General features: G+C 36.0%; 1 protein-coding gene across 1 annotated transcript; it reads right to left on the bottom strand.

Annotated features, from left to right (window-relative positions):
* Positions 1-8371: 8371 nt before the first annotated feature.
* Positions 8372-8923, bottom strand: LOC145105250 (uncharacterized). Its single transcript, XM_079042382.1, has one exon. The coding sequence runs from the start codon at positions 8921-8923 to the stop codon at positions 8372-8374; it is 552 nt and encodes a 183-aa protein (XP_078898508.1).
* Between the last annotated feature and the right edge of the window lie 1226 nt (positions 8924-10149).

Raw genomic sequence — 10149 nt, 5'->3', positions numbered from 1 at the left:
AAGAGGCTGAGATCTAACATATCTAACTCCTGGAGTTGCTCAAACTCACACCGAGAACCCATAGGACCAAATAAAGCTCACAAACAAGCGCTAATCTCAAACTATCAAAATGAATCATAAAGGTAAGAACTTTATACCTTCTAAAGCTCACAAAGTTGATGAAGACTTCGGATCTAAAAGCTCAGCTTCTGCAAAATGCTTGGTCTCCAAGCTCTTTCTTCTTAAATACGCACACAAATGCCGCAAAGTTACATTGAAAGCTCAATAACACTCAAGGAATGAATTAGGGTTTCAATGGGACAAAATGAATAATGGATGCTAATGAGGGTAGAGGTCCAAAGGCTATAATGATGTTTAAATAAGGTTCAAACCCTAAAAACTAGGGTATGACCCTGGTAGCTGTACGCCCAGCGTACGTGGTTAAATCCTCGCGACCAAAACGATCTCGTACGCTAGGCGTACCAAATGTACGCCCAGCGTACGTGGGCCCAATTTTTCCATTTTTCACAAACTTAAAGGACCAAAGAAGTAGTACCCGGAATCAAGTGTTACATCTCCTCTCAGGTGTCGATTACATAGGTCAAGAATCCCTCTCATCCATGTTATACGTATTTTATGGCCATCGCAGCGGAAAAAAATGTTGACTTACTTGTAGTACTCTCGCCACGGATAGTAAGTTCTTCCCACTTGGAGTTCGAACTCGTACTATGTTCTGCCTATATTCGATTAGAGCTTCAAACTCATTCAGCCAATCCATGCCTACTATAACGCCTATTTCTCACATAGGAATGGGAATAAGGTTTATTGGGAAACTAGTGTTACTGATTTCTAAGGTACAACTACGATAAAATTTTGATGCATTAATCATTCGATCATCGGCCATTTCTACTCTTAAGGGATTATTTAAGTTTCCTATCTCGTGATTAAAGTTTTTACTAAACCTAAGCGATACGAAAGAATGACTAACTCTAGTATCAAATAACACTAATGCAGGCATGGAGTTGACTAAAAACGTACCGACTACGACGTCAGGTGCTTCTTTGGCTTCCTTTTCCGTGAGCTGAAAGGCTTGCCCCTTAGCCTTGGGGGCTTCAGTTCTCCCTTGATGTCCATCAGTTATCCTTACAGTTGTAGGCGTTGGAGCTTGCATTGCTCCTGTCTGCTTTAGGAGAAGACATTCAGCCTTGAAGTGTCTGATATGGTTACAGTTGATGCATACATGCAAGAGCCTTCTGACCTCCAAACCTTGAACCAGCAGATTTAAACTTTTTGGCTGTCAGTTGTGATGGTGCCGGAGTCTGCCTCTTCTCCTTTGGCTGGATCTCCAATTCTATTTCTCTTCTCCTAGCATAATCCTGCATCTCTGCCAAGGTTTTGTATCGATTTATCAAGATAAATTCTCTAATATCGGTATCGAGTATGCTCAGGTATCGAGACATATGTATCTATTCTGAGGAGGAATATTTCGGGTAGAATAAGGCCCTCTTTGTGAACATCTTGGTGATCTCTTTCACTGATTCAAGGAATAGGAAGTAAGGCTGAACTAAGCATTCTAAGGCTACGTAATCCTAATTAGGTACAACTCTAAAGCACACACTTAGTAACTATAGGATATCAGTACAGGCTTCAAGTAGCACATAAAGGCAATCCCTAAGGCTACAAGGCATTCCTAATTATTAGGAAATTCTATCTAATAATTCCTAAAAAGGTCCTTAGCCTTACACTAGAATGCATTTATAATAGATCATATACCAACAAATAAAAATAATATGGATATTTTAGGAATCACTTTCCTTTCTGAGCTTCATCTGACTGTACGCATCACATCCTTTTCCTCTTTATGTCATTACTTTTATGAAAAGTTTTGTTTAAGATATTCAGATCCTTAGTTTGTGTCTGGAATCACACGAGTGTTAATCCAATTCGCTTAAACCAGGGTTCTGATACCAACTTCTTACGTCTTGAAATTTAAAGGAAATTTTTCATTTTTATCTATTAAAATATAAGTTTTACAAAACATCACAATTCATTATTATATAAAAGAGTATCTTAGAGGAAGACTATAAAACTTTATTGATGCTTCATTGCTGATACAGTCATGTGTGAGCCTTTCCACGGTCTGATAAACAACCTACAAAGCAGTTCTTCAACAACTGTAAGCTGAGGCTTAGTGAATTCCTTCAAAATATTCCATACCACAACATATATACAATACATACATATAGTGGCCTTCAACGTATAGTTCGCCCGCCCTTGGCCTTCAGCATAAAGTTGGTCCGCCCGATCTTTTCCTACACCATATAGATGCACCGCATCTTGACCTTTAGCATAAAGCTAGTACGCCCAAGTCAATTAGCCTCCAGCACGAAGATGGTCCGTCCGCAATTTCCACATAATATATTAACACAGATAGCAAGCATTATTCCTTCATTATAGAAAACTATATGGCCTAATTACTTAAGTGTATACTACAGGCATCTATATCCTAACATATAGTGGGTATATACTGGAGTATATAATATGGTGAGATGAACTCACCTTGACATATTTTCTGAGGATTAACAGTTAACCAGATAGTTTAGCTGACGAGCAACACTTCAATGAGGATTAACATATATTACAATAGCTTAGTAGTTCTATGAGAATCTATAATGTAGGCTAGACCTAACACTAATCCCAATGAATACCTATAGTTTTACTAAATAAGGATTGGTCAGGCCGGACAGTTGGAAGGCAGGACCATTTCGGCATATAGCTTTTCTAAAATCCAACAACCAAGCCAACATGACCATTCTAGACACCTCTCCCATAACTAGATCTAGTTTTCTAGTAATGACTTATAACTATAATTATAACTAAACGGAGCCAGAGTAAGTGTAGCTCACTTATAGAGTGCTATTGATGAGAACCGGGATCTAAGTGGGCAGAATACTGACTCAGGATCTCCTACTCGAAGGCTACTACTTATATGAGTACTCTGGGGTGTCGCAGGACTTTATTGTAGGCCAGAAACAAAGGAAAATAGGCTAGAACAGAGTAGAACTCGAGAGTGAGAGAAAGAGAAAGAGAGAGAGAGAGAGAGAGAGAGAGAGAGAGAGAGAGAGAGAGAGAAAGAAAGAGATCTAGGGTGTGGAGGAAAAATGAAGAGTTGAAGCCTATTTATTGGGGATTTTTTTGGGATGTGCGTCATGTAAGGTCGTGCACGCCACACACATAGGTGAGGTGGCTCCTCTGAATGGCTAACACGTGTCCGCAAAGGGGGGGGGGAGGGAGGGGCAACGTTGCTAGCTTTGGGCGCAAGCTATGCGCGAGCGCGTGATGATTTTTAGATTTTCAAATTTGATAACTTCTTCGTACAAGTACCGTTTTTGACTTTCTTTAAATCCGCAGAAAGCTCTCGACGAGATCTACAGCTTTCATTTAGACTCTATTGGCTAATTTTGTTTTCATCTTTTTCACATAGGCTTAGACTGTTAAATCACCTATAAAATGCATAACTTTCTCATCTGATTCCGTTTTTGACTGTCTTTATATCATTGAACTCTTATTAATGAGTTCTTCAATTCTCATTTATATTGTGTTGGTTAAAAATAAACCGATCTAAAATTCGATTTTTGAGTTCTACACTACTATGTCGGATCTTAGAAAAATCATAACTTCCTCTAATGAAGTCAGATTTAGACGTTCTCTATATGCACGCTATCAGTTTAACGACAACTAAGAATTTTATTTTGGGTTGATTAAGCTAATAAGCTACCAATCTAAAACTAACTTTTTAGGATACGCTGAGCCGTGTGAATTTAATCGAAAAAACTTTGAAGAAGCATAACTTCTTCATACGAAGTCAGATTTAAGCGTTCTATATATCTATGGAAATCGTATCAATGTTTCCTATGTCTTTATGACAATTATTTTGGCTCTAGAGTAACATATTATATTCGTATATTTATAATAATTACAACCTATGTCTATGGAAAAATGGGGTGTTACAAAGAACTCCATATGCCTTTTGCAAGAACAATTCTAGAGAGAAAATGGGAGGAGGTTACGGTTTTGCACTATCCAAATGAAATCCTTTTCCAACCTTCATAAAGTCAATGTTTTACCCACAAGTACTTAACCCATTAAGCTCTCCATACACCTAGGCTAACTTGTCTCCCATGCTTTACAACCCATGCCTTCTTTTCCTTATTTTATTCAAGAGACCATCACTTCCCTCTTAAGAAGGAAGCTATGGTTTTGGGTTTAAAAAAGAGAGGAAATAGTTTGAATTTTATAAAGCCAATTTAATAAAATATAAACTTTGTCTTTAGATAAAAGACAAAAGACTCACCTAGTCCAAAAGGTTGTACATGACTTATTAGTTCATAAGATATGAAATAATATGTTACTTGTTATTGTAAAATAATTATTTACATGAAAAAATACTTTCCTAATTTATTATAAGAGTTAATGAATATTTATTAAAATCAATTTCTAATAAACAATCGATTGTATCAAGTTGTTGTTAGTGTGACCCTTAGTATGATATGTTAATTTGCAATATCAGTCTAATATGACTCTTGAGCATATTAGATCTTTCAATCTCCCACTTGCGCAAGACTCATATTAGATTTATATAGACAGTGATGAACATCTAACAACATTTCACTACCCTCATCAACATACGATTTTGTGCCATTCTATCAATGCCCAATTCCCCAGAAGCCCAAGGCTACAATTGGTGTATAAGGTTAGTTTATCAGTTATCCCTTTGCTACATACATCATGTTGAACATGAGATATTGATCGCAGTCAATCTCATATAAGTGTTCAACTTTACATCAAGCCTTAGATGTCTAACTCTCAACGAATAAGAGGAACAAATCACTTCTTGACTACATATACCTTTTGCATGGTTCATATCATACCTGATAATAGCGTTTATAATTGTCTGGTTAAAGAACCGTGTTTTACTATATCAATGCACAACACTTCCCACACTTAAGACCCATATATGTATCTTAGGTGTTATGGATATATACAGATGTTACCTTTTATCAAGTATCATTCATGACAGCGATCCATGAAGTGATCTTGAACGGGTCAATCCAATACTTATTCTCTGTAAAGTACCTACGAAACTGGTTACAACTCTTTGTCAACCATTCCAATTCATATTAGCCTTATTTCATTATTTCTCCCACAATAATAACCGACTATGGATTTTAGAGTGAATAAATTTACTCAAGGATTAAACATGTTAATAAAGAACTCAACAAATATTTAATGAAAAGATCATATGCCGTATATATCATAATCATTATAATAGATGATGCTACAAATGTTCCAATATTCAATACTAATGCATAGATCAAAGCCAATCACTAGAATAGAAAAGTCAAATTCCTCAAGCATGACCTTCAAACTTTGCTTGAGGAAGGGGCTTCATGAAAGGGTCCACCAAGTTTTGATCATTTTGAACTTTGCAAATACTAATTTCACCTTCTTCAACTTTATACCAAATGAAGTTGAATCTCCGACTAATGTGCATGGTCTTCTTGTGTGATTTGGGTTCTTTTGCCAAAGTAATATTACCCTATTTTTCACAAAAGACATATAGGGAATCCTGAATGGAAAGATCCATTCCTAGATCTCCAATGAATTTCTTCATCCAAGACACTACACCCCCATTGATAATGAACACATATCTTGATTGCGACTTGCAATCATCTCGATCTATTATGAAGGAAGCTTTCGTGTAGCATTTTACACTTAAGCTTTCTTCCATGCCTCCATAGACGAGGAACATGTCCTTAGTTCTATGCAAGTATTTAAGGATGTTCTTCATAGCTATCCAATGACTCTCCCCTGGACTTGATGGTAATTGTTTGTCATGATCATACCATAGTCAAGATTAGGTCTAATACAAATCATGTCATACATGATGGATCAAACTGCCAAAGCATATGGAACATCTTTCATCTCGTCGAGCTTAGCCTTTGTGCTAGGCCATTGGGATAAACATAGTACTATGCCATGCACCATAGGTACTCTTAGAGTTTTCCATCTTGAACCATTTAAAGACTTTAGTAATATATGTACTTTGGCTTAAGCCTATTTATTGTTTTGATCTATCTCTATAGATTTTTATTCAAAGAATATATTAAGCCTCACCAAGATCCTTCATTGAAAAGCACTTTCCAAGCCAAGCTTTTACACCTCGTAAGGTTCGGATGTGATTTCCCATGATAAGCATGTCATCCACATATAGGACCAAGAAGGTTACCAAGATCCCACTGGTTTTCATGTAAGCACAAGATTCATCTTCGTTTCTAAAAAAACCATACTTTGTGATTTCATCATCAAAACAATGATTCCAATTTCGAGATGCTTGCTTTAACCTGTAAATGCATCTATTGAGCTTACACACTTTATTAGGATGCTTTTTGTCGACAAAACCTTCGGGCTGAACCATACAGACATCTTCTTCCAAGTATCCATTTAGAAAATCTGTTTTGACATCCATTTTCCATATCTCATAGTCATGATATGCAACTATGGCAAGTAGTATCCTAATAGATTTAATAATAGGAACCGGTGAAAAGGTTTCATCATAATCAACCCCTTGGGTTTTAGTGAACCCTTTAGCAACGATTCTTTCTTTAAATGTGTGTAAATTGCCATCCATGTCAGTCTTCTACTTGAAGAACCACTTACTCCCTAAAATCTTACCTTGGGGAGGAAGTTAAACCAAATCCTAGGCTTGGTTTTCCCTCATGGATTACATCTCTGCGTTCATAGCTTCAATCCATTTCTCATATTCAAGATCTACCATTACATTTTGGTAGGTGACAGGCTCATTAGCATTCATCAATGAGAAATACATATCTCTCGGGTTCTTGACGAATTCTACCGGATCTCCGAACGCCTTGTGTTACAATAGGTTGAAGAGTAATGATCTCTTCTTATTCAATAACCTCTTATTCAGTACTAGTGCCAACTTGAATTGCATCGATTTGTGGTTCTTGATCTTCTTCATGTTCCATGCGCCTCCCACTTGCTTCATCCATTAGAAACTTGCTTTCTAAGAATTCAGCTTTTCGTGAAATAAATATCTTATTCTTAGTAGGGATGTAGAAGTAATATCCTAAACAATCATTAGGATATCCCACAAAGATGAATTTAATATACCTAGGCTCGAGTTTGCTGGAAGCCTCTTGTCTAACATAGGCTTCACAACCCCAAACTTTCATATAAGATAGGGATGGAGCTTTACCATACCACATCTCGTAAGGTGTCTTGTCTACCTTCTTAGTTGGTGCCATATTCAAGGTATGGGTTGCGGTGAGTAAGGCACAATTCCAAAAGGATAAAGGGAGAGTACTTATGCTCATAATGGATCGAACCATATCAAGTATGGTCCGATTTCTCCTCTCAGACACACCATTAAGTTTTGGTGTCCTGGGCAGAGTGAGTTGTGAGATAATCCCACAACTCCTAAGATGATCTTGGAGCTCTTGGCTCAAGTACTCTCCACCTTTATCTGAATGAAGGATTTTGATTGTTTTATCGAGTTGATTCTCAACTTCACTTTGAAACAATTTAAACATTTCAAATGCTTCATGTTTATGTTTCATCAAATACACATAACCAAATCGAGTGAAGTCGTTAGTGAAGGTGATATAATATCTCTCACCATATCCTTACATTGTTTTGAAAGGACCACATACATCGGTGTGTATTATGCCTAATAAAACACTTTCCCTTTCACTAGTTCCAGAGAAAGGGGACTTTGTCATCTTAACAAATAAGAAGACTCACATATTTCAAATGACTCACTGTCATTTGCCCCCAAAATTCCACTCTTTTGGAGTTGGGATATGCGCTTCTTGTATATGTGTCCAAGGCGACAATGCCATAAATATGCTTGGTTTAAACATTGTTTGATCCTTTTGGTATTAACATGATAAAAGGACTTATTGTTTAAAGTATCATCTAGTTTCAATTCATAAATTCCATTTAATTTACTAGATTTTCTTAAACGGGAAACTGGCACAATATTTCTAGTGATAGAACTAATCAAACACACATTATTTAATGTTAAATACAGACCAGATAGTTAATATAAATCAAAATGTCCTATTGCTTGGACTGCAAATCGTGCTCCATTGCCCACATGCAATACCATATCATCTGTCTTCAGTTCCCTACTCTTTCTGAACCCTTGCAACGAATTACAAGTATGTGTTCCACAACCAGTATCAAATACCCAAGTGACAGATGAAAAAGTAAATAGTCCCATTTCAATCATGAAAATGGATATTCCTAAAGGGCCTTCCCCGGCCTTCTTATTCTTCAACTCAACAAGGTACTTAGGACAATTCATTTTTTAATGTCCCACGACGCTACACTCAAAGCATGTGTCATATTTAGCAACTGTTTCTTTCTTGTTTGGTGGTGGGTTTTGGGGAGCTTCCTTCCCTTTTCCCTTTCCAGCTTGTGGATTCCCTTTGAAGTTCTTGCCCTGCTTCTTCTTCTTGACTTTTCCTTCCCGAATCATGAGCACTTGGGGGGGTTTTGTTGGGAGGTTTTTCTCAATAGTTTTGAACATCCCGTGAAATTCAGAGATAGGTTTATCCCACCCATTCATGTTGTAGTTCATGATGAAAGTATCATAAGACTTTGGCAATGAGTTCATAATTAAGTCTGTGGCCAAGTCTAGTAGATATGGAGAGCCCAATCTCTCCAATTGATCTATATGACTTTTCTTCTTGAGAACATGAGTGCTCACATTCCCGGTTTCCTCTATTTTGTAGGCATAAAGGGCTCGAACAGTTTCAAATCTTTTAGTCCTAGCTTGCTGACCAAACATCTGTTTGAGATGTTCAATCATGTCAAAGGCAATGAAGAGTTCCAGATCCCGCTGATGATCAGGAATCATTGTGGCAAGCATAAGGAATTACACATCAAGTGAATCATCTATATACTTAAACCATGCATCATGTGTAGCCTTTGGGACAGAGGGTGGTTCTTCCGGGACTTGTGATTCAAGGACATAGTCTTTCTTTTCTTGTTTCAAAACGATTCTTAAATTTATATGTCAATCCAAAAGGTTGGAGTGACCCAGTTTTTCTTTGTCAAGCATTGATCGAATGTTCATTGGGTGGTGGTGCTTTACAGTAGTTGGTGGAGCCATCTACAAAATTTTAACAAAATTTTACTTAGTATTTAATTCTCTAAAAATAATACCCTTTTGTTTCCAAAAACATTATTTATTTAAAGTCTAGCATCCAAGTTACAAATTAAATAAATGGTTAGATGACCTTTATCCCACTTACTCAATTTTAACAAGGTAAATAGCTTTTATTAATTACACCATTTGTAATTCCTAGATGTATGAGATCATTAACAATCCATTTGTTAATTTGACATGTTTGGTCTCATCTATGCCTTGAAACACTTGTGCTTAGGTGACCTTTATCACAAGAGGTTTTCAATCAAGTCATCCAAGTATAGAAACTTGTATAATTAGTCTATAACTTGGTTATAGAAATCGCAAAGATACTTTGGTCACCAAAAGATAACACAAATGGTTAGGTATTCTTTATCCCACAAGCATTATACCAATATTGTGCAAATGTTTCTAAAGTTGGATGGCATAGACTTGCCTTTTGAAAAAAAAGGATTTGAATGTTTTATTATTATATTTTAAAACATGTGATATCATGATAATTGCATTCATCCAATTAATCATGGTATCAATTTTCCAAAAAATCACATTTAAGGTTCAAACATAAAACCCAAATTTTATATTTTGACCGATTCAATTTTAATGATAATATTCAAATATTAAGTTTGAGTTTGAGCATTATGGAACCTTTTAATATTGTTTAATAACACTTCCTTTCATTAAAAATTAATTATAGTTTGTGTAAGTTTCAAAATCATAATTTTTAGACTTATATTTTAGTATTTCAAAATCTGACGTAATTAATGTTTTTAATAAAACCGGTTTTTATTTTAAAGCATTAACTTGTTACATCTTATGTTTAACTTTTAAATTTTGAAAACTGAACTTCATGTGATTTTTATTTTGACCAAAAAATAGTTTGGGTTTGTGAAAAGCTAAATTATCAACCACACAAAATATTTACTTGAAAAATAAAC

This window comes from Lactuca virosa, chromosome 4, assembly GCF_052849685.1.
Source record: "Lactuca virosa cultivar CGN04683 chromosome 4, Lactuca_virosa_CGN04683_v6, whole genome shotgun sequence".
In the NCBI taxonomy this organism is placed as follows: domain Eukaryota; kingdom Viridiplantae; phylum Streptophyta; class Magnoliopsida; order Asterales; family Asteraceae; genus Lactuca; species Lactuca virosa.
The sequence above is the reverse complement of the archived record's forward strand: the minus strand, read 5'-3'. Positions and strand labels throughout refer to the sequence as shown.

Excerpts from the sequence above, each read along its gene's own strand:
- LOC145105250 (XM_079042382.1), bottom strand. The coding sequence starts at position 8,923 with ATGATTCCTGATCATCAGCGGGATCTGGAACTCTTCATTGCCTTTGAC.